The 25,078-nt window shown below is 38.1% G+C and overlaps 2 protein-coding genes across 2 annotated transcripts; both read right to left on the reverse strand.

Annotated features, from left to right (window-relative positions):
• Positions 1–93: 93 nt before the first annotated feature.
• On the reverse strand, positions 94–12,082 carry LOC108675854 (polyribonucleotide nucleotidyltransferase 1, mitochondrial-like). The gene is made up of 13 exons (XM_018163902.2): positions 11,902–12,082; positions 11,275–11,519; positions 10,507–10,620; positions 10,208–10,369; positions 8,900–9,080; positions 8,281–8,487; positions 7,764–7,937; positions 7,401–7,594; positions 6,714–6,871; positions 2,442–2,591; positions 2,060–2,218; positions 1,379–1,609; positions 94–1,062 (listed from the first exon to the last, which is right to left on the reverse strand). The coding sequence occupies exons 1-13, from the start codon at positions 12,024–12,026 to the stop codon at positions 814–816; spliced, it is 2,349 nt and encodes a 782-aa protein (XP_018019391.1). The 5' UTR covers positions 12,027–12,082; the 3' UTR covers positions 94–813.
• A 1,029-nt stretch (positions 12,083–13,111) lies between these two features.
• On the reverse strand, positions 13,112–24,459 carry LOC108675849 (ribosome production factor 2 homolog). Its single transcript, XM_018163888.2, has 6 exons — positions 24,217–24,459; positions 15,624–15,756; positions 15,257–15,416; positions 14,462–14,741; positions 13,844–13,988; positions 13,112–13,322 (listed from the first exon to the last, which is right to left on the reverse strand). Exons 1-6 carry the CDS (start codon positions 24,237–24,239, stop codon positions 13,125–13,127), a joined length of 939 nt encoding a protein of 312 aa, XP_018019377.1. The 5' UTR covers positions 24,240–24,459; the 3' UTR covers positions 13,112–13,124.
• Positions 24,460–25,078: the final 619 nt, after the last annotated feature.

The following is a 25,078-nucleotide window of genomic DNA, read 5'->3' on the forward strand; positions in this document are numbered from 1 at the left end:
TGAACCGGATTCTATTGGATATGATTATTCAGAGAAACGCATCTAGCATACGGTACTAAAAATACGGGGAGAAATAGGCAAATAGAAGACAAATACAAATTAGGGAATGTCTTATTTTGACAAGCAGATATACGACTTATAAAAAAAACTGTACACTTTCAGTACTTTACATATGCACAAGTTAACAATGTACATTACTTTGAAGTGAAACATGAACTGCTGCGACGTTCGAGAAGCCAAATCTTTTCTGTTCAGATTGATCATATCAGAACAGGACGCTTAACGATTCATGTCAGGGGGATTTGCAAATGCTTTGTAATTATTCTTTAGAGTTCACAGATTTGTTGACGCCGCGCAACATCGGGTCATATGGACTAGAATACATAGCGACTAATAGACGGAAATCACAGACAGCTGAGCACGGCTAGCAATAAACAAACTTGGGTGGAAGCACACGCTTTCCTTTGTAAAACATCGTTCAAAACGGGCATGAAAAGTTGGTAAAACTTATCAGGACATCAACAGCGAATCAAAAAAGCAAGGAGAGCTAGAAGAATCTCGCTTTACAATGTGTCGGTACGAGCAACACTCATCCCTAGAATTATGTAATAATTAACAATCATTGTAGGACTGGATAACAATTTTTAAGATTCGCCCAAAGAGCAGTAAAAAATCTATCGCCTGATACCAATATTCCTAGAAGCCAGCCGAATTTAAAACATTTTAAATGTTTTAATTGCCTCAAATTAATCCCTCCTACTGACCGTGCCACAAATCCTCGCAATGCAAGACTAAAAATTCATAATACTAATTTCACAAGCTTTCTGATTGTTTTGACGCAGCAAAGTTTTCATCAGAAGTTGCTGCGGCGTCAGTAGCCTGAGAGGCCACTGCAGGAGACGGTGGTTCGCTGGATGCTTTATGCAGGTCTCTTGTCACAGCCGACACAGCTTGGATGGCTCGTCGTGACAACCTCATCTGACCACTGCTCGGGTCACGGCCAAAATACTTCACTTTGATGCTATGGCCCACTTCTAAACCTAGGGCGCTAGGGTGTTGAACCTGGCAACACAGTTGGAAAAAAACAATGTATTTTGAACATTAGCGACCTTTCGAAGCAGCTACAAGATGACTACAGTACATGTCCCATTAATGACGAACTGCTTAGTAATAATTCAATACATTCATATCATACATCGTCAGACAAGATGTAGGAAAAAATCACGTTTGATAAATGTACATCAGATATAATCTTCGCAGGTCACGAGTGAACTTGCGCATTTACAAAGTTAATATCGATTTGAGAAATAAGGGAAATATTCCAGTAAGTTCGTATCGAAAAAATATCAATTATATAAAAATTATTAAATTATCGCACCCTCTTCATGTCGAGCTGTGAGTTGTGTAGCAGCACAGGAGTCATGTCGTCATAGAGCTGCACCATGACTCCCGTGGGCCTGAGCTCCGAGATGCGGGCCGTGTAGATGGCGCCGAACTCGAGTGTTGGTTCTTTATCTTCCAGCAGCGCGTCCAGCGTCTCCTTGGCTTCTTCAAACGCCAAGCGGTTGGGCGCGAACACGCAGATGTGGCTGGCATCCTCCCACCATATCTAAAGGAATTTAGATTAAAATAAAGTCGTCGAAATCGAAGTTTACGCCGTCAAAGGAGTTTGAACTCATATTAATCAATTCAGTCTAGGTGTCGCTCTATCTGCCACATCCAATTATTGCTATCTTTTATATGTTTAAGCTCTGAACCAAATTAGGAAGAATTCCAATTTTATTTATTGAAAGATACAGGAAAATAATTCCAAAAATGTTTAATAGATTCACTTTGCTATGATATTTGGAATTGATACTTTTTAGTTATTTATTCCATATAGCCAAGAATAACGGAAGAAGGAAGACTTTACTCTTTCATAATCGATTTTTTGGGGTCTTGAGATTAGAAAAACCATAACCATTGGCATTTTATCCCTCCATATTTTTAAAGAAAGGTCAGTTATTATTACAAACCGCAAGCTTTCCAATACCCACATTACGACACACGACATACAAACCTCGACTCCAGTCTGTGCCTGGATCTTGCGCAGCGTCGTGCCTCCAGGACCGACGAGCCTGGCGCGTCTGGACGGCGGCACTTCGAGTGTCATCACCTCAGGCCACGTGTCTTTGCTCTCCCGGGGCTGCTTTATCTCGTCGTTCATCAGCTGTATGATCTGTGAGCAGCGGCCAGTCAGATAACGTTTGGTCTCAATGCAATGGAATCTTGGAAAAGAGAAAAGTCCATCATTTTGTTGGCCTCAAGATTTCAGCACCATTACTGCTACAGTATTTATGAATAGATAATAAATTCATGCATAAGCATTGCCAGTCACTTATATTTTTAGATAAGTTAATGCTGAAAAGATAAGTACTGCGACAGAAGAAAAGATCAGATACCTTATTCCGCGCGGGGGTTGCATTCAGTAACGCCTCCATGATGATGGAAAGAGGCACGCCTGGAAGCTTGATATCAGCCTGCAGGGCAGTCACCCCTTGCCGGGTGCCGGCTATCTTAAAGTCCATATCCCCCAAGTAATCCTCAATTCCCTGCAAAAAAAGCATACCATATTAATCTGTAAATTTGTAATTGAAACATTTTTGCATTGAGCTGAAAGAATATTCAAACCACAAGAAAATCGCAACTAATTATTACAACACTTCTCTTTAACTTCACTTCTTGTTTGTCTGTCTGTTTGTCTGTCTGTCTGCTACAAATCTTGTAATCGAAATTTAACACACTTCTACTTATCCTATCGATTTGAAATTTTGCACACTTGTGTAAAGTTGGAGACAATGCATGAATCAAATGTCAAAATAAATGATTTTAAAAATTAAAAAAAAATTTCAATATTAAAAAAATTGAAAAAATAATTTTGTCAGCTACAAATCTTATAACTGATATTTGACACACTTTTACCTGTCTAATTGATCTGAAATTTTGCACACTTGTGTGAAGTCAGAAGCAATGCATGAATCAATTAATAGAATAAATAATTTTGAAAAAAAGTTATATATTAAAAAAATTTATATCTAAAAAAATTGAAAAATTAATTTTTTTAATATTCGAAAACTAAATGAGAAATTCATTGTACATCTGTAAGATTGGAGACACTGGATTCTTTGGAAGTGTTGTCTTTAAAAAGTAATTTTTAAACGCATATTATTTTATAAACAGAGTTGATCAGGAATTCACAACATATTTCAATAACTTTATAATATTCATCCCAAAACATTAGAATACAGTAAAACGCAACAACAAATTTTAAGCAAAAAGTGAATAACTTCAACCAACCAAATTGAAGATTTATTTTGTTTTAGAAATGAAGGGTATCTAAAGGGTCCTATGAATACAGTGCATGGAGACAAATATCGAAGCAAGGCGCCGTATGCGGTCATACCACCCGACAAGGACTTAAAGCTCAGGCAGTCCCCTTGTATGCCGCACCAGCAGATCAGTGAGGATCTTGTAGTCGGTGATGTTGNATCTTCCAGCAGCGCGTCCAGCGTCTCCTTGGCTTCTTCAAACGCCAAGCGGTTGGGCGCGAACACGCAGATGTGGCTGGCATCCTCCCACCAAATCTAAAGGAATTTAGATTAAATTAAAGTCGTCGAAATCGAAGTTTACGCCGTCAAAGGAGTTTGAACTCATAATAAACATGATGAGTTTATGCCGTTGAGATAAACACGTTTTATCCTGCGTCAGGTTGTGTTAAATTTCAAGGCGTAAATTTCAAAATAAGTTTCATCAGTCGCCTATGCTACTTTATTCAGTGTAAGATACCGTTCCGTTACGAGTATAACCAATAAATTTGATGAATGTGCCATCTGTATTTTCAGGTTAACATAGTATTATTTAATGATGAGCACATTTGTAGTCGATCAGGAAGCATACCCAAGCATGTTTTCACCAACGCAGCAAGCTGTAACCACAAACATTTACGCCGTAGGAAATCAAGATGAATTAATCTCAAAGGAAAATAGGTATATATAAAAAAGTGAGACAACAGATTACGTAAAATTTGGAATCTAAATTGTAACATTAATTTAGAAAGGAACCCCATGTGAAAGAAAAACTCTGCACTGTGCCATCACTAAGCACATCCAACATACTAGTGATGCAATGACGCTTTTTATACGTATTTTTTAAAATATGCCTTTCTTATAATTGTTGCGCATACTTTTCGTACCGGGATATTACCTGTACTTGAAAATTCTTTTTAGTTGTACAATAGCCGGTGCTGCAAAACTAGAGAGAATGTTCGATTCATAAATTGAATATTTATTTTTAAAGTTCGTATATACATGAAATTCAATTGAAGGGACACATATTTTTTCTGAAATTTCGGAACGAGAGTCAAATGCGTGTTTAATGTTCTAATGTAAAATGTGGGTCTGAATGGTTCTTTCGCTTATTAACACACATTAGCTTTATAATTATTAAAAAGATTCTTAAATTTCGTGTATTATTGATCCAGGGCAACGCCGGGCTACCCTGCTAGTTGTACATTTATAAATATTATACGGGCTTCCATGGCCACCCACACCAATCAGTCTCACTGCCAGTGCTATTTACTCGTGGCACTGAAAGGGATGTCAAAGTGAGGATGCATGCAGGATGGCAGCAAAGGTACCTAGCTACTGTTTGGTGAGGGGCAAGGGCGCTGGGAGAGAATGGACGTACATGCAGATAATGTAAGAGGATTCTATAGTTTTTATTTTCAAGTGGGCGACATTTCCAGGGAAAATAGAGGCACTTTTATTAGTTAAATTTTTTCCAAAATATCTTTCGTGATGCTAAAACTATATTCTCTATAGATGATTTAGAAAACTTGTCGCAAACTTCTAAAATACATCTTGTCGCAAGCTTCTAAAACTTCTAAAATAGTTTCGGCACAGTAATCACACTATTAATCACTTCAGTCTAGGTGTCGCTCTATCTGCCACATCCAATTATTGCTATCTTTTATATGTTTAAGCTCTGAACTAAATTAGGAAGAATTCCAATTTTATTTATTGAAAGATACAGGAAAATAATTCTAAAAATGTTTAATAGATTCACTTTGCTATGATATTTGGAATTGATACTTTTTAGTTATTTATTCCATATAGCCAAGAATAACGGAAGAAGGAAGACTTTACAAAAAATGATAATTTGTTTTCTACTTCAGGTTCCATGGTAAACTTGATATTCGTATGTTTACTATTCAGATAATTTAGAAATAAAGACACGTGAGATAGGCATCAAAAGAGTAAAAAAGTGTCATCTATATACCTTTTGTAAAAAACAGGTTTAAAGCTAATAGGGCAGTCATTTAACCATATTGTTTCGTGGAAGCACATAAAAATATTTGCAAAAGTTGGCCCTAATGGTAAACCCATGCCAAGACCCTCACACTGTTGATAAAATTTCCCATTGAACATGAAAAAAGAATTCAAAACCGACAGTTCAAGAAGGTTTTTAAAAAGTGTCTTTGAAAGTCCAATTATAGTAGCACCAGGATTAGTAAATAAGAGTCCCAAACAGATATCAATAGTTTCACGTACTGGAATATTTGTAAATAAATTTTCAACATCGAAAGAGGCCATGAATAATGTATTAGCATTTTTTATAGTTGAAATTTCATTGGAGAACATATAAGAATTTTCAGTTGTATATTGATTTTGCGTGTATGGAGACAAAATAGGTACGAGAAATTTAGCCAAATTGAAACTAGGAGTATTATACACGCAAAATCAATATAAAATCAATATACAACTGAAAATTCTCATATGTTCTCCAATGAAATTTTGACTATAAAAAATGCTAATACATTATTCATGGCCTCTTTTGATGTTAAAAATTTATTTACAAATATTCCAGTACGTGAAACTATTGACATCTGTTTGGGACTCTTTATTTACTAATCCTGGTGCTACTATAATTGGACTTCCAAAGACACTTTTTAAAAACCTTCTTGAACTGTCGGTTTTGAATTCTTTTTTCATGTTCAATGGGAAATTTTATCAACAGTGTGAGGGTCTTGGCATGGGTCTACCATTAGGGCCAACTTTTGCAAATATTTTTATGTGCTTCCACGAAACAATATGGTTAAATGACTGCCCTATTAGCTTTAAACCTGTTTTTTACAAAAGGTATATAGATGACACTTTTTTACTCTTTTGATGCCAATCTCACATGACTTTATTTCTAAATTATCTGAATAGTAAACATACGAATATCAAGTTTACCATGGAACCTGAAGTAGAAAACAAATTATCATTTTTACACTGTTTGGTTCATAGAGATGGCAATAGTTTTAAATGTTCTGTTTTTAGAAAGAGTTCATTTTCTGGTTTAGGACTCAGTTTTTACAGTTTCTGTACTTCTAGGTTTAAAATAAATTCTGTGAAGACATTGTTGACAGCGTCTCCTCACTGTGGGACAGCCCCGTGGAGGTAGCGGCTTTCCTAGCCACCCTCCCTGCCTTCGCCCACCTCCCACCTCTTCCGGTTCCGGCCCCCCGCCCGCCACCAGAGCCTCCCCCCCGGCGTGCGTGACGGTCGCAACCAACAACAACAACAACATGCCACCCGACAGGCACTTAAGCCTCCCACTTATGCTGCACCTCTGATGTCTCCGTACAAATTCAGACTAGATTAAAGCTCAGGCAGTCCCCTTGTATGCCGCACCAGCAGATCAGTGAGGATCTTGTAGTCGGTGATGTTGCCGCTGTCGTCGCTGCTGGAGATGAGACCCAGCGCTACACCAGCGGCGGGTGCGGTGAGCTTCACTCCAGCGTCGTAGAGAGCCATGCTGCCGCCGCACACCGTACCCATTGATGACGAGCCTGTGTCACAGTAAATAACACTCGGGTGAGAAGGAATATTATAACGATGAGAACAATGCATGCACAGGGAAGTTGAAGATCATAAGTAGAGGTAGAATGAACTTCCAATGACTTAACTAAAAACTTCTTAAAGTAATCTAGATACAATACAAGAAAAATTTGCATTTACTTCTATAATTTTAAGTTGCAATTTTTTCAATCGAATTTGTAGGCGGGTTACATTCTTACACCAACGACCATTGAAGAGAACCATGTGATTGTTGTGTAGCCTGTAATGAATGTTGTTCTAATGCTCTATGCGAAGAAACGCCAGACAGACAATCCACGCGGGAAGGCAGAAAGTTCTATTAAGTGGATTGTCAGGCCACGCATTCTATTACATTGATTAAGAGTTGATTATGGACTTATGGGACTTGGTAGCGTTGGCAGACGTGTATGTGCGCGTTGTTGGGCTTGTTTTTATTGTGTTGGATGATGCACAGTAACCCCAGAAAGGGTAAAATTTTTAAGCAACTGCCAGGATAGTTACCGTTGCTTTCCAGTACAGTCGCTGAGAGGAGTATTGTCATGGGATGATTGGTGGGGAGGAGAGGGCGCAGAGCTTTCTCAGCTAGAGCTCCATGGCCGATCTCCCTCCTCGTAACAGCGCCGCCGCGCCCCAGCTCGTTCGTTGCAAACGAAGGGAACGAGTAGTGCAGCAGGAAATTTCTGTCCTTGGTTCCTCTGTGAACAAAATAGATCAGAAACCTGCGAATAACTAATCAAATGATCATCCCTGATAGATGAATGATAAAAATAATTATCTCAAATCTCAGGCATTCCAGAAACAATAACATTGCGGATGCCTAACATTGCTAAGATATTTTGTGAGAGACGCAATGCGTGGACTGACCCGGTGGCCTGCAGCAGGGGGTTGAGGGGACTGTCAGCGTGCAGGCTGTCGAAGGCTACGGTGCACTGCACCTGCGTCTGGCCGCGCTGGAACACCGACGACCCGTGCAGTGCGGGGAACACGTCACTCCTGCACTGCATCGCACGAAGGTCGCTGCACCCGCGGCCGTCGCATCTAACAAATAAGCAATATTTTGAATTTTTCAGCTTGCTATAGGTAGTTAGATCTTAGATCTTCATGTTTTCCAAATTAAATTAGTTGAATCTTTGTGCAAAAATTCATTTGATAATCCTCGGAATGTGGTGTCTTTAGAAATTTTTGTGGTGTCTCTCGACAATTTTTTCAGTTACTGATAGTGCCAGCGTCTTAATTCTCTAAGGCCAAATAGACCATCAGAAAATATACTCATCTTACAGTCACATGCAGGAAAAAATAATGTCACAAGTTTAAATGCAGAGCGAAATCCCTCACTGAGGTTCAAACGATTAAAAAGCAACCCAAGGCAGACACTACGCACCTAACACCGGTTTCCAGCACCAGCTGCCGGAATATTTTCTTAGTGATTTCATTAAAGGCGCTCTCGACTTCGGCGCTGCGGTCAGGGAACTGCTGAGCCAGCGTCGCGCTCGCGTCTCTTCGCACGGCGGTGATGGCTGCGTCACGCGACTGCTTGTCGTAGGAATAGTCTTGGAATATTTCCGTGATCCGCTCGCTGATCAGAGATCTGAGAACGGCGGCAGGTATGGCTGAATACAATGCAAGGTATTCACGTGCCTAAACCATCATAGAATTCCTTGTACGATGGAGGACCAAGAAAGGGGACGTGAGTAATGCAGGGGCTTTAACAGAAAAATTATTACGCAAATTTTGCAAAGCTTGTTAAAATTCTTTAGAAGCTTTTAGAAGCTACGATACACAAAATATTGAAAAATATTCATTTAAAAATAAGAAGTGAAAACATACCTTTTATACATTGTGATTACTTAACGCACAGTTCAGTTATAACCCAACCCAATCAGCCCAAAGTACAGTGATTACCAGCGTAACTTGATCAAATCTCTTCTCGTAACGCGTAGCTCATTTCTCAATACATATGTAACAAAATCGTTAAATAATAGCAGAATGTTAGCACTTACTCGACAGCCTCAAATATTTCAAGAGGAAGTTGTGGCTTCTGGAAAGAATTCTTGGGTTTGCCGTAGCGCTCAGCGAGCTTCTGTATGGCCTGCACCACAACCTGGCATTCCTTGACGCCCGCCTTGATGGCCTTCTGCAGCTTGGGTAGCAGGATGTTGTTGCATCCGCCCTCCAACATTACTGACATACAAGCATAATTAATATACATCAAATCGTACCGTATACCAACAACATGGAACAATGGAACAGCCAGCGCGTATGCAGCATGCCTGCAGCATCAATGGCCATATAGCTTCATTGTCAACCTTTCCGCACGCAAGCACAATTAGAGTAAGTGTTTACTAATATTTACTTCCAAACTTTAAAGAATTAATTAAATGCTATCATTACATGGTCAATAGCCGCGAAAGGGATAAAGATGTTCATTAGAGAGAAGACTGTAGAAGAGCTGATTTTTGTCAGCCTCTAGGCCGCGTCGCAAGCTTGATGCACTGAGCGTTTGTAAATCTATTAATCGATGAAATTAATTAACAATAGTAGTAGATAGACGAATTTGATCATAAAAGTTGAAGCAATAACGACTTCTTGTCAACATGACGGCCTAGCATAAAATGTATTATGCTGCTGCCTACTATACAGATGAAGACATCCTGAATTCTGAGAGAGAAAAAACTCTCGATTTGAAGAGTTGAATGAAAACTTGAGAACACATTATTACTCAGTTCCTGATTTGAGAAACAATAAAAGTAGGAGGCCGCATGGCAATATTTGTACGCATATTAATTCACGTAGACACAAGGGGTAGGAAGCCACTGTAGCAACACCCCGACCAATAGATGGCGGTTCTAACAAATGCCCTCAGAGGCTCACAATGATGATATTGCAACACAGATCTTGAATATTAATGTTTTTGAGTAAATTTGTCAGTTTATGAAGCGAAACTGTGGGCGAAATAAATGTCGGAAGATTAGTATAATAATTAAAGAGAAGTTGAAATGAAGGTTATCATGCATTTTTAGTCTTTTACAATGCCTTTCAAAACACATATTGTGGCTTTTCTGGCTTTTATTGTGGCTTTTAGGCTTTGAAATTCTTCAGTTTCAGTCAATTCAACTTACTAAAACCAAAACCAGTCAATGGAATCTAAAACAGGAGTGTACTTAACACTATTGAACGCCTGAAAAATTGCACGCAACAGCACGCAGCTTACTAGGCCACATAAACAGGCTGAACTTAACAATAAAATGCATATTTAGTTAACAAGAATTATGAGACTACGAGCAACGACTACACATAAAGCCTCTGACCGACAGTTTTCTTGGGCCCCGCCGTAACGACGAGGTCCAGCTCGCTGTGCTGCAGCTCCCTCCTCGTAGGGTTCACCAGAAGCTCGTCGTCACTGTAGCCCATCCTTACAGCTCCCACCGGCCCGCCCCAAGGGATGGGTGATACAGCCAACGCCGCAGACGCTGCAAGTTTCAAGAGAAATTATTTATCTAAATATTACTGCTTTTAAACAGTTCTGAAAATTTATGAATTGCAGGTTTGGAGTACAATGTCATTTTCATGGTATTCAAGAAGATAATTAACGGTACAGGTTGCCGACCAGCGTTGATGCTGATCACGTCGGGACTGTTGAAGCCGTCCACGGCCATCAGGCTGCACGTTAGCAGCGTCTCGTCCATGAAACCAACCGGGAAAATTGGCCGCACAGATCGATCTGGAAATAAAAATTATTCTGATTAATATAGTACGTTGATTTGTGTATTTTTAATACGTTTATTTGCGTATTTATAATACGCAAGCCATATTCGAGGCATTTCCATATTCCTGTAAAATTTTTCATCGAGTACAACCTAAAAAAAAAAGATTACAATGATTTAAAAGACCCATCAAAAGAATAGAAAAAAATTGCTGGATAATTCCACCCAGTCCACAGTAACACACTTTCAACAATCAAATAGAAGCTGTTAGAATTACTAGAATTCATGGAGCACCATGAAAGTTAAGCAGAATACATCTGAAGAGCAATAGCGCATTAAGAAAGTTTTATTTCGAGTGTTTCAAAGGTTCATATTACAGGAATCCCTCACAACTTCGAATAAAGTTACAGGCCAGCACAGCACACATACCGTTATGCAATCACTTGTTATCTAACTGAATTCTTTATCACGCAGCTTCATCCTGAGCTAAACCTGCTTACAGACAACATCCTTTACTCGAAATAGTCGGCTACCTAAAACAAACTAAGAACAATTAGATTAGATTTAGTTAGTCAGATAAATTAGATTATTTCAATCCACACTACAGGTTCGTACGCTTAATCAATTGCTAGATGATGGGCACAATAATGCACCATTCCGACGAGACGCACCGATAACTCTGCTTGTGAGAATCTCGTGGTCGGAGGGAGCGAGTTCCCTCTTGAGGTAGTTGGTGGGGATGCGGCCTGCGGCGGCGTACTTCTGCCTGTAGTCCACCGTCAGGGGCAGGAAGGATTGAGGGGTCGAGGAAGGCTTGCTTGTGGCCGTCACCAGCACCGACGTGTTGCCCATTGTGGCCACGACCGAACCGTCCGCCATGCGCGCATGCCGCCCAGTCTCCAGGGTTAGGCTGCGGCTGCAGGGCAAGCGTTCTTATATTAGGACTATTTTTTGAGGTTTTCAGGCAAAACTTTCAATCAGGCTTTGACCTCAATAACTCACAAAATAGTTTATTATAAAACCTTAGAATGTGGAGACGGGAAAGAATGATTTCGAAAATCTTTTATAAACACCTTCAAATCGCATCCTTAAAAACATTTCCAATTAATAACATGCATTCCCTACAATGTAGCAATTTACAAGTTTCCACGTGAAGGCGAAGATTGTGAGGCCTGAACTCTATCTCTCGAAATACCGATACTTTATATTGCCCATTGTTTATTCCATCAAATTTCCAAGCATACAGGATAAAATTTCAAGGCACGATTTGTGCCATACGAACTCCTACAGACTCTCACCCATTGCTGAAGCGAGCGATGACGTTGCCAGACGTGTCGGACGAAGCTCTGCTAGAGAGATGGTTCACTGTTGCATTTCTCAGCAGTGACTTGTAATAGGAACTTTTCCGCAGATATTCGCGCATTGCCAAAAAAATTATAAGCCCTACTAATAACCTGGACAAAGGAAATGCAATCAGTTGCCGTAGATGAACTAAAATTAACAGCCATTTCCCTACCTTACGGACAATTGCCAGGTGATTTTATGCAGCTCAGCGCCGTACGAGAGACATTCTCTTTAACCAATACTCTTGGCACAAATCAAGTCAATCACTGCATGCATTTGATCAAATTGAGGACTTCACGTCCATCATTGGTTCGCCACAGGCTCCAACCATAGCGCGGCAAAAAAAATTCTAGAACACTCCTTACTTAGTTTCCAGATGCAAACTGTTTCATTGAGAGCTAATTTTTGCAGTCAACAGCAACTCAACACCTCAAGAAGCGCCGATGCATACACGCACCACACACGCCTAAGTGCACTAGCTCGTTTATTTATGTTAAGAACCAATATGCCTGTTCTCCGCAAATTTCAAATAACAATTTGGCCTAAGTATAACGTGTAGTAAACTAGAAAGGATTTCTAACAGAAAATCAACAGCTTTCTTCATTAAGAAATATTTTGCAAGAACACGAGATGAAAATTTATATCATGTACATTCAACTTTAAGTTCATCAAAAGTTCTCCGGTAAATTTATATTTAGTGGAGAGGAAGTTCACTAACGTATCCTGTAAATTTAGTCTTGACTTGAGGTTACCCATGGAAAATAAATAAAAAACACAAGGAAAGGCTTGACTCAGGCACCGGGAGAGCGTCAGATATCTCCAGCAGGAGCTTGGCTCCTGCCCCTTGCGGTGGAGTCTCTTAAGAGCTGAGCAACTCTACTTAATCATAGCCAGGGAAAAATTTTTCTTTATTTCCTCTTCTTCCTCTTACTCCGCATGAGCTGATCTTCAAAAAAATTACTTTTTAAACAAAGTGTAACTACGATTCAAATATACTTCATATTTTACCCAACTCAGCTATTGAAAATATCTCGCATTTACCCGCCAAATTGAATGCAACAACTTAGTTTTTCCTACTTAAAAATGAAGCAAGGATTCTCGATGTAAGCAGGTGCTAGTTTTCCGACATATAACTGAGCAAAACAATGGGCAAAAAATAACCCGATAAATAGAACATTTATTTCACTAAATTAGCCGCCTTTGCAGCGTTGGCAAGGTTTTTCTCCATTTTCCTCTTTTGAATTTGGTCCTTCTTTGCTTTCTTGATGGCCGGCGTCTTCCTGACCTGCAGATCCTTGAGGTGTTGCTTCGTCATGTGGATGCGGCCGAGCTTGGTGCCCAGGGCGTTCTTAGAGATGTTCTTCACAGGCTTGGGCTGCAAACAAACATGTGTTACATTACAAAACTATAGACAATGTGGCAACAGCAACACAAGTTTCCAGCATCCATCCAACAATTATTCCCCAAATACTCGTACATACAAGGATACATAAGATGCGGCCAATTTCAGTAAGCAGCAGCCAGTGGCAAGAATTTAATGCCATAATGGAACTTCCTCAATACGAGGACGCAGTCAACTTCATGAGACAGAACAAGAACAGCGGAAAATACTCCACAAACGCCATAATAATGAAGGTAGGCTGCAGGCTTCGAGTAGAACTCAAAGTGATTATACAAATTAGTCCAAATAGACGGAAGGGAAATGAGTGTGACTAATCATCTATAAAATACTTGTCATTTGATTTGGCCATATTTGGCCAAAATCATATTAAAATCATTTATTTGGCCATGTAATCCACTCCATGCAGAACAGTAATATTTTCTAATGGATGCCTACACCATGCATTCGTCACACTAGGCTCGAGAGCGGAGTAATAACGTGAGTAAAAGACTGACCAGCACAGCCTTGGGTTTCCTGCACGCCGTCTTAAGCATGTCGTCGGAGGCGAGCTTGGAGCGGCGCAGCGTGAACGACAGAGACGGCCCGATCTCCTGCAGCTCCACCCTGGGCACTTCCACACCTGACTTCTTCAGTAGGATTCTGGAAATACGTGATAATTGTAACTTGCAGGGCATGCTTTTCATAACTTACAGAACGTGATAGCCGTAACATATGAATTCTGCACATTTTTTGTTCAGTAAGACACATTTCTCTAGGGCTGAAAATTTAAAACAACAAATAATAACAAACCTATACAAAAATGCATCATCCACGGAAGAGTTAAACATCAATTATTTGACTACAGTACCATATAGAATAAGTCGTATTCTTTTGATCCATATTAAGGCATTCAGAAAATCCATTGGAGGATTGTTCCACAACTCTGAGGAAGTTCTTTGCTGGCAATAACTTTATTTCGTACAATAATTCTATGAGCACAAAAATAAATAACAGTTAAGAGCAAAAAGTTCACTCATAAAAAGTTGGGTAAGGTTGAGTTAGTTTCATACACAAATGTACACATCACATCCAGAATTTGACATGCAATAACATAGATACAAAAATGTACTCACTTGTAGCAGCGCATGAAGATCTTTCCTTCAAACATTGTAAACTGGATTGCAAGCTCAAAACCTGCTGGACTGATATTAGTGACCTGAGGCCCTCTGAAGAAGTCAAGCAGCAGGGACTTGAGACGCACATACTCAGGAGACTGAGTGAAGCCCACGCCATGGAAGAGGATGCATGGCTTGGTGCCAGCACCAACTTTGTTCTTGCAGAAAGTTTCTAGATCTCGCCAGTCAGAAATACCCAGCTCCATCATATCAAGCACTTGGTGGTTGAACAATCGACCTGCATCCAAATAATCAGAGTTATTAATACAAATCATCTGCACAAAATTGTTACAATTAACTATACCCCAAATTTAACATTGGTCTTTACAAATTACATATTACTTGGTTGATAAATTACACATTACTTGGTTGATGAAAGTTCCTTAGGAAAAACAAGAAGTGGTAGTTGATGAGATCTGCATTGACATTTAGGATTTAGATTGTTTTTGAATAAATATTTCAATTTTTTTAATTTTCTAATTGTTTCAAATACATTTCTTCTATAAAATGACATGAAAAGAAATTTCTTCTTGTTGAAAGACTTTAACCTTCATTTTGAGTGTAAATAATTTTTTTGATTTTCACATCCAGCATTGAAATAAGGGCAAAATTGGCAAAAGGCAAGGGCAAAATTGGCAAAATAAGGGCAAAAATAATCGATGCAAACAAAGATACCGTTTTTCCATTGACAAATGGTGCCAGAAAAAACAACAATGAAGTCCCATTGCTTCTAACATTCAACTCGCAACTCACCCAAAATAACATTATTGGGCCTCTTCTTTGAGTGTGTGGTGAGGGCAAAAAGTGAAGTATCATTCAACTTTGAGAGCCTTTCAAGTTTCTCAACCTCTTCAAAGGGGAAAATGGGGTTTTTCCGTCCAAAATAAATAGAATTGATCCTTTTGAATGCATACTGAAAAAGACACAGAACATTACAGCACATTTTGCACAAAGAAAATTCAAAATATCAAGAGGATTCAGCTTTAAATCCATTCTCTAGTAGAAATTATAACAGGAAAAAATATTGCAAGTTGCTTTTTAGTTTCCATTTATATACTATTTAATGGGAATACAAATCTGGAAAAATAGAGGAAATCAGTCCACAAGCAGGCTAACTCACAATAGATTTCAAAAAATCTCTGCCAATTGGACTGGTTTTCTGCCCATGGATGAATAAAGTTTTCTTGTCATTTTCTATGACTTTGGGTGCTCTTGCTTCTAGAGCTCGTTTGCCACGCTGTGTTGAAGGTTTCCTGTAATTAAAAATCATAATTAATTCTACATGAACAGGAAAGCCACTCTTAGTATATGATTGTGAGAGAAAAAAATCTGACAAATCTAAGGAAACTGTCCTGCCGAGAGGAACTGTGTAACAAATTTTTCATCACCTAATAAATTTTTATGAACATGATAAATCATTGGCATATTTTGCATATTCTAGGAAAGATGCTTGAGATGCTTAATCACATACCTATATGAGTAATAAAATGGTTTAATATAACTCATTCAAAAATTCAAGGTTAACCTGGCATAATCTGTGAGACTAGACCATATTTGACTTTTTATCAAACTTCACTGCTTCCTACAATTACAATAATAAGTCAAACTATAGGCATCTGCATCAAAAAATTTTTTATAAACATGAATTTGACTAAACACACACTTATTGTCCATTCATAAATTTAAATTTTGTACATAATTTACAATTCAAGAATTTAAACTTTGTTATCTATTCTATGGCCTTCATGGACTCATGACCTCACTAATGTGGAAATTTCAGATTCAGTCAATATCAGATAGAATAATTATAGTGCAACTGTGCAAATGTCCTTGAATCATCCTTATTGATATTTATTGCACCAAGGTTCAATCATTATAACTTTCTAATAAATCTGGCAACTTATATTCTTATGGTCATTGGCAAAAATTACTATAATTATACAACAAAATTGTCAATAAAATTGTTAGATTAAACTCAGTGATACTGGCACCCAGTGACCGGAATTACCAATACCTAAGCAAATACAATACAATCACGATTCACAAAGTAAATTAANATATAAATTAAAGACTGCCACTCAATATATTTAAATATATGAAAAAATCAAATAAATCAAAAAAATCGAAAAAATAAAAAAAATCATGATTTTTTTATAAAAAAATCAAGTGATTTAATCACATGATTTAATCATTTTGATTTAATCATTGCCAACCCTGCTTAGTATATGATTGTGAGAGAAAAAAATCTGACAAATCTAAGGAAACTGTCCTGCCGAGAGGAACTGTGTAACAAATTTTTCATCACTTAATAAATTTTTATGAACATAATAAATCATTGGCATATTTTGCATATTCTAGGAAAGATGCTTGAGATGCTTAATCACATACCTATATGAGTAATAAAATGGTTTAATATAACTCATTCAAAAATTCAAGGTTAACCTGGCATAATCTGTGAGACTAGACCATATTTGACTTTTTATCAAACTTCACTGCTTCCTACAATTACAATAATAAGTCAAACTATAGGCATCTGCATCAAAAAATTTTTTATAAACATGAATTTGACTAAACACACACTTATTGTCCATTCATAAATTTAAATTTTGTACATAATTTACATTTCAAGAATTTAAACTTTTTTATCTATTCCATGGCCTGCATGGACTCATGACCTCACTAATGTGGAAATTTCAGATTCAGTCAATATCAGATAGAATAATTATAGTGCAACTGTGCAAATGTCCTTGAATCATCCTTATTGATATTTATTGCACCAAGGTTCAATCATTATAACTTTCTAATAAATCTGGCAACTTATATTCTTATGGTCATTGGCAAAAATTACTATAATTATACAACAAAATTGTCAATAAAATTGTTAAATTAAACTTAGTGATACCAGCACCCAGTGACCGGAATTACTAATACCTAAGCAAATACAATACAATGATGATTCACAAAGTAAATTAATAAACTGATTAATTGAGCAGTAAAATAGTTTGCTTACTTATTTAGGTTATGATTTCAAGCACTCGTTTGTTCATATTTTGAGTTTTACAATTCACACCACTTTAGCTTAAGAAAAGCACTGGCTTGCATTTTTGCAAATGTGTATCTCAAGATGTTAGAAGTGCAACATTAGACTGTTGACAATATCACAATTGAATTCACGATTCACAATATCACATTAAAAAATATTCACAATAACTGCTATCAGGAAACGGAGGTTGAAACATGGAGAATGCATTGCCATATTTGCTCTGAAAGCTTCACAAGTCACAACAAGAGAGTTTGGACTACTGAGGCGGAGCTTGCGATGACATCACACGTGATACGCCTCATGTGACATCACATGAAGCAATTTTGTGGGCCAAAAATAAATAAATAATTAGGACCTAACAGAAAATATGTTGCTGGAACACTTTAACAAACTATGCCTAAATAGAATTTGACATCTTATTGGTAAATCATATTAAACAAGAAAGTAGTTCTTTGGTTGCTGCTGCAATCTTTACACGAGCCATTCTAGACTTGAAATATGCTTCACTTCTTATTAAATTTTATAAAATTGAAAAATCAATACTTATTATCATTGAATACCAACAAATAAAATTCATTCTATGTTACTAATTTTATTCTACTTTTAATAGAATGAATATTACTTTTTGTTTTATTTTTTCTCATCACTCAGTTCATAGAAAACTTTTTGCTGAAGACTTAGTTAATACAGAATAGTAATGGAGAATTCACATGATGAGCTTTCCCATTCTACTTGAAAATTATCATTCCAGGTGATGAATTTCACTTATATCAAAGCATAGAAATATGGGGGCAAAAAAATTCTGCTAAATCAGCAGCATAAACACATGTTTAGATCTTTAAATTTTCAATCAATGTCAATAGACTTTTGTTTGCCATACATTTGACCAGACCAAATGGACTAACAGATTCTAGAAGCGGTTACAATTGAATATAGTCAAATTACAGTTTTTTTCCAATTGCATATGATAAGAGAACATTGTGGAATTCCAGGATCTGGACAGTCACCACCATGTCCAGTGCACTCCACACATGAGGACAGGATTTAAGTAGTAGTTCATGAGTGGTAAATGTCGAGGAAATTACAGTGATTTTCTTGTTGAAGCGTTGTAGTGCAGTCTGTCAGGACATCCACTAATTTTCTAGGGTGTGCACTCCCATTTTACCCGGCCTGCTCCTAAATTCCATAGGTAGATAGTCATTTAGAAGACCACCATATGAGAGACTTCCTTAAAAGTTTCTCAATGTTAACAGCATTAAAATCCATGCATAAAGTTGAATATTTGATATTATTTAGGCATTAAACCTGACTTTGATTGGTACTTTCTTCAAATTTCTTGTCGGTTGATCCCTGGAACTTTTGCTGTTGTTGACCAATGCTGAGTAATGTTTATTTAGTACACCATTGTATGTCTTGAGAGGTGGTGTTAGTGTGCTGTGCACTGTTAAGCAGTCTGTAAACATTGATGATCAGTTCAAAATCTTGAAATACCATGTTCTTTTAACCCTTTAGCGGGCAAGCATTGAAATATCCAGAAATTAAAATTTCAGAAACCATTTCAAGAAAGTAAGAAGTATTATACAATATATTTATTTATATGAATTTCTGCAAATTTTGCCTATTGAAGGTTTAAATCGCACTTGAAGAGTTCAAGAAATGTGATCAGTACACAAAATTTTTCTTTATAATTAAAATTCAGTTTATGCAAATGAAAAATTAGAAACATAAAAATTTAATTTAATTAAATTTAATCAAGTTGCCAAAATAAATAAATATATATATTGATACTTCCAAATTTTGAAGAAAATGCAGAAAGAGCGTCAATTCCATTGTATACCAACTCACCAAAACATGTTCTCGATTGCCACTATGCTTAGTGGCAATTGAGAACACGTTTTTTTCTAGGGTGAACATACGATTTCTGAATGCAAATCAAGCATATGCCTTGCTTCACAATTCTATGTTGTTGTTGTTGTTGTTGCCCCGCGCCAGATCCTGGCGTCACTGGTCTAGCCGTCGCTGGAGCCAGCGCACAACCGCATTTGGGTCCCTCCAAAGGTCTATGGTGCCGAGGGGTGTTGTGTTGTTAGGGCAGTCAAAGAGGTGGGGCACATCATCCAGGGAAAGGTGGCAGTAGTTGCACAGGTTATTTTATGTTATTATGAATTCTGCTTTTACAGCTGTTCAGGAGTATACAGTGGCCGGAGCAAATTTGCGCCAATGTTTGTCTTGCGGATCTTTGAAGTGTTTGTTCAGATTTATCTATTTCTGGGCATGGAGGAGGCCAGCTGTTGAGCTGTACTGGGTGGTATGAGTCTGTGGCAGCTTGGGCAGCATTGGAATGGAGAGTGCTGCTAGCTGCTTTGAGGGTGGCACTGTTAATATTGGTTGGGAGTGAAGGTTGAACTGCATTTATGCATTTGGTGAAAAGAGTATCTCTTATGTTGCTGGATTGGGGGTGCGGTCTTGTGATTTGGTGGCAGGGGTGTTGAGGGAGGTGGCTCTGCAGAAGGTACTGGGCTGAGAGGAGGTCCATGTGTTGCTGAACAGTGAGCATTTGACATTCAGAGTGAAGATGTTTGGCAGTTGTGTAGTGGCAACCAGTTATGGTTCTCAGAGCAGAGTTTTGAACTGTTTGGAGGCAGGTGATGTTGGTAGGAGAGGTGACAGGAGACCAGGCTGGGCAGGCGTACTCAATTATTAGGCGGCCGATGGTTTTGTATGTTTGTAGTAGAGTTTCCATGGCTTGTCCAAAGGAGGTGCCTGAGAGTGCTTTCAGTATGTTGTTACGTTTTGAGGCTTTTGCTGCAGTGGTTCTGTGGTGGGTGGTAAAGGTGAGCATGGTGTCAAAGGTTAAGCCAAGGATTTTTGGGTTGTGTTATAGTGGGAGTAGTTGATTGTTGATCTTGACTTGAGGGTGGTGACTGTACTGGGCCATGTGTGGTGTAATGAAGGTGACTGTTGATTTGCTGGCAGAGATTTCCAGGTTATGGTGAGTGAAAAAGTTATAGAGTTGAGGGAGGTAATCATTGAGTTGCTGGGTGAGAATGTCAGCATTGGGACCAGTGATGTAGATTGTGAAATTGTCAGCATAGGAGATGATCTTGATATTGGATGGTGGATGGGGTGCCTTGGAGACATAGTAATTGAAGAGGGTAGGAGACAGGACAGAGCCCTGTGGAACACATGCGTGGATTATTTAGTGTTAAGAGTTTTGATGGCGGAATTCCGTTGAGGCAGAATGACCATGTAGGTAGTTGGAGATCGAGTGGGTGATAGGTCTGGGTAGTGGGAAGGCGAGAAGGTCGTCGATTAGTATCCGAAGGTTGAGTGTCAAAAGCTTTGGTGAGGTCCAGTGCGGCGATAATGGTTTGGTGAGCAGGCCTCTTGGTTCAGACCGTAGATGATGTCTGTAGAGAGAAGAGTGAGTGCAGACGTGGTTGAATATCCAGGCTGGAATCCTTGTTGATGATTGGCTAGGGGCAGGTGTTGGGTGATAATAGGTAGCAAACATCTTTCCAGGACTTTGATGGCAAGCAAAGCAGGGAGATTGGTTGGCAGGATTTAGCGTCATTGTCCGGTTTACCGGGTTTGAGCAGTGGTATGATTTTGGCGGATTTGTTAATGTCAGGAATTCAACCTGTTCAGAGGGACTCATTGAAAAGGCGTGTCAGATAACTAATTCCAATAGGTCCAAGATATTTGAGGTGGAAGATGGTTAGTTTGTTTGGTCCAGTGGCCTTAGAAGGATGGGATTATTTAATTGTGTAGGCCACTTGTGCATTGCATTGGCCACTTCACAATTTTATGAATGCCAGTGGTAAGCAGTCAAAATATAACTTGGTTTACAATTAAATTTACATTAAAAAAAATTAGTTTTCACACATCTCTGGCTCCAACGTTAGTCGGTTCTGCTCTGTGAAGATGACAATGGAAGTTTGGAACTGGCAAGGCAGGCATCGACCACACGCAAGCATTGCCAGTTTAAAACATACTGCTGGTAAGAATATGCATCATTCAACACTTCAAGTTTGAAGATCAGATTTAGAATTTGAACTCTTTCTTTCCTTCCAAATAGATGCTCTTATTTGCCATTGAGGCCACACTCAGGATGATGTATGTTTTTGGGGAATGAGTTTTTGGAAGTCATAGGACCGCGCAGTTTGTGCAAAATTATCTAAATATTTTCTCTTTGCGCAGGCGCTTGCGCAATCCCGGCTATCAATTCTACGCCACACGAGCAGTTTGTTGAGGAACAGACAAATACTCAGTACAGCATGCCTTTAATTATCCTTCAGTAACGTATAATTTTTCTTGACACGGAAATTTGGTGAATGAGAAATCTAGAACTTTATTTTAGAAGAAATTTTCTCCAAGCATATGTCAACACCGCCTGTTTACATTCCGTGTCTCTAATAGCCGCAGTTTACGATTACCGTATGTTCTGTAGCCGATAAGCGGAACGTCAGAAGTAACCCGGACATGTCTTGTATTTTAATATTGTTGGTTCGACTCGTGTAGTTTATATAAACTTTATTGACCAATGAAATCTAACTTTTTAACAGAGAGATTTCATATTTATTAACTACAAGGAATTATATTTTTTAATTATAGCCATGTTGAAATATTTTTTGGGGCCAAACCCCCCTCCAAAACAATAAAGGTTCCAAAAAAAACCCCCTATTGTTAGGGACGCTCACCGCTTCCATCAGATCTCAAGATGTAAAAGTTTAATAGATACAAGTTTATATGAATAATGCCATTCAGTATTGTTAGCTACGTTACATTGAGGGTGAAACATGGGAATGGCAATGATTAGTTTATCTGAAGCAACCTTTACAAAATTACTGTCAAACAAGCAAACAGATGTCATGTCAACTGGAACTCGACCACTGCTGCAGAGTATTTTATGTAGATAATGAATTTCGCAAACTTTGCTAGAAGAGAGATTGTTGAATTTTAGAAACAAGGTGGGATAATTCAATGAAGGGTGGTGGCAGAACTGCAATTTTGATACTCTACTGTGATTCATTCTATGATAACCTACGTAACAAATTTCATATTATAGTTATAATTTTTCACATTCAAAGTATACATGACGTAACATAACGCAATCAGATTTGGAAACCATAATTGCTTAAATGAAGCAAAAATAAACAACAGACCATTGACTTATCTTACAGAATATCAATGATTCACAACCAATAACACCATCACTATTGATTAATGGTCGTCAAATCAGGTAAATTCCAAACCCATTGACATTGAAGATATTCGCGACCCATCCCTGAATGAAAAGACCATCCTTCTCAAATGTTTAACTTGCAATCATTTGGACTCTCTGACTTCACTTCGTGAAAGATCTCATTCCATCAATGTAACTTCTAGTAATACTGTTGAGATAGGAGATATTGTACAAATTCATAGCGATCACCTTTGTGTACTTGGGAAATTAGGAAGAGTAATTCCTTTTATTGATGGTAATGATAACCTTGTTCATTCTGTAGAATTAGTTACAGACTCTGGAAGAGAATTTTGCAGAGATATTGGCGGATACGGAACGTACGGTAATCGTAAACTGCGGCTTACGTCTGTTCCTCCACAAACTGCTCGTGCGCGGCAGCGCGACGTAGAATTGATGGCCGGGATTGCGCGAACACGTGCGCCAAGTGAATCAATTTTCATTACATTGCGCAAACTGTGCACAGCAATAGATTAAAAAAAGTGAAAATACGCGGGAAAATTCACCGAAAACATACATCATCCTGAGTGTGGCCATAATACTTAGCTCAGTTAGCTGGTCTACTTATAGGACTTGAAACTTAACTTGAAGGAGAGTCTAACAAACTCTCTGCTTTGCCACTATGTATAAGCCCAAGTGCAACTTTGCAAGCATGGCCATGACCAGGTACCTATTTCTGATTCTGCTTGAATTTTAATTCCAAGCAGAATTAAATATTCATTCAATCCAAATATCCTGCAATCTGCATAACCAATAATAACCAAAATATCCTGCAGACTGCAGTAGGATATTATGATGAGAGCATGTCAGCATGGTACTTACTAGTAACTACCTACCAAGTATTGCAATTGCAATAGTTTGAAATTTAATGAAATAACATATTTGCAAACTGCGGTTTTTTAATAAAAGATAAATACATGGCATGATCAGATGGCAGCCGCAGCCGCATTAGAGTTGCAAGATTCCATACCTACCCAAATTATACAATATTAGAGTCATGATATTATAGAAAAACACAGGACTTTTCCTAACTAGTTGTGAGTGCTAGTGTGCTGTGGAACAGTCTGTTTTTGGTCCAAAATCTCAAAATACTATAATCTATATTCTTTCATAGCTATTACTGATAAAAGTGATATTAGCTAGCCTAAGCTAGGTAACTATAGAATTGCACCATGATTATTATTATTATTCAAAATGCATTTTTATTGATTTACATTAGTCTTGTGACCATTTTCTAGTTTGATAAGGCATCATATACTATTACTATAGTTGCATTGGCTCAAAAAATGTCTTTTCTTCATAAACAAAATTATTTTGCAATTAGCATACAAAATTTTATTTTACAAATCATACTTTAACCGTTTAACGATATATCACGTCGTACAATAGTATTAATTTTTCCATACCATTAGCACAATGAATACTTACACAACTCGCTGAATAACACCCATTACTATTATATTTAGCTTAGAAAAGTTATGACAAATTGTTAAATCCACAAACCAAACAACAAAGTTCCGCTTATTTTCGACGTGCAAGCTACCACGACTGGGAATGAGCGAACCTGATGATCGACGAAATAAACCACTATGTATCGTACAGTTGACTCTGAGAAGGTACGAAAATTTTTATATTGCTGCTGCCATGATGCATTTGAAGGGGGAAGAAGAATCTACGAGTCGGCCACTTGAAACGTCTGGATTAGTTTATAGTCGTTAAGATTGACCTTCTCAAAATTTTGCCTCCCAACTTCAGAACACTCTTTCCAGATACTTGGTTTTCAAGCCAGAAACAGTCTGTTGTGATGTGAAACAAATGGGGAGCATTATTTAAATATAGCAGACGCTCTCAATATAGAGTGATGTAATTTGCTGAAGTAATTGCATCGCATCGGCATGAATGCGTTAAAGTCATCGTTAACAACTGTTGAAATTGTCGGTTCTTTGCCTGCGCTGAGCAAAATGAATTGATTTTTTTCTCGATTCCGTCAACTTAAAACGATTTTTTCTTGTATTTGGGTGCACATTAATTTACAAAATTTTCGTTTTCTTACATGTGTGTTGTCACTACATTTTCGATAGCCTCGGTTTCTCATTAAGTCATCCTGATATAAAAGAATACTCTTTTACACCCGGCTATGTTGAGGAATTCGTGTGTCCGTCCATTTCACCTAATAAAAAACACCATTCTTTATTCACCATCTCAATTGAAAAATGTCCCAGTGGCAGCGCCTGATCTTTCCTCGTCGAGATGTTGCATCTTCAGTAAACTGCAACCAATTTATTAAACA

The sequence above is a fragment of the Hyalella azteca genome, unplaced genomic scaffold (genome assembly GCF_000764305.2).
Source record: "Hyalella azteca isolate HAZT.00-mixed unplaced genomic scaffold, Hazt_2.0.2 contig4874, whole genome shotgun sequence".
Taxonomy (NCBI): domain Eukaryota; kingdom Metazoa; phylum Arthropoda; class Malacostraca; order Amphipoda; family Hyalellidae; genus Hyalella; species Hyalella azteca.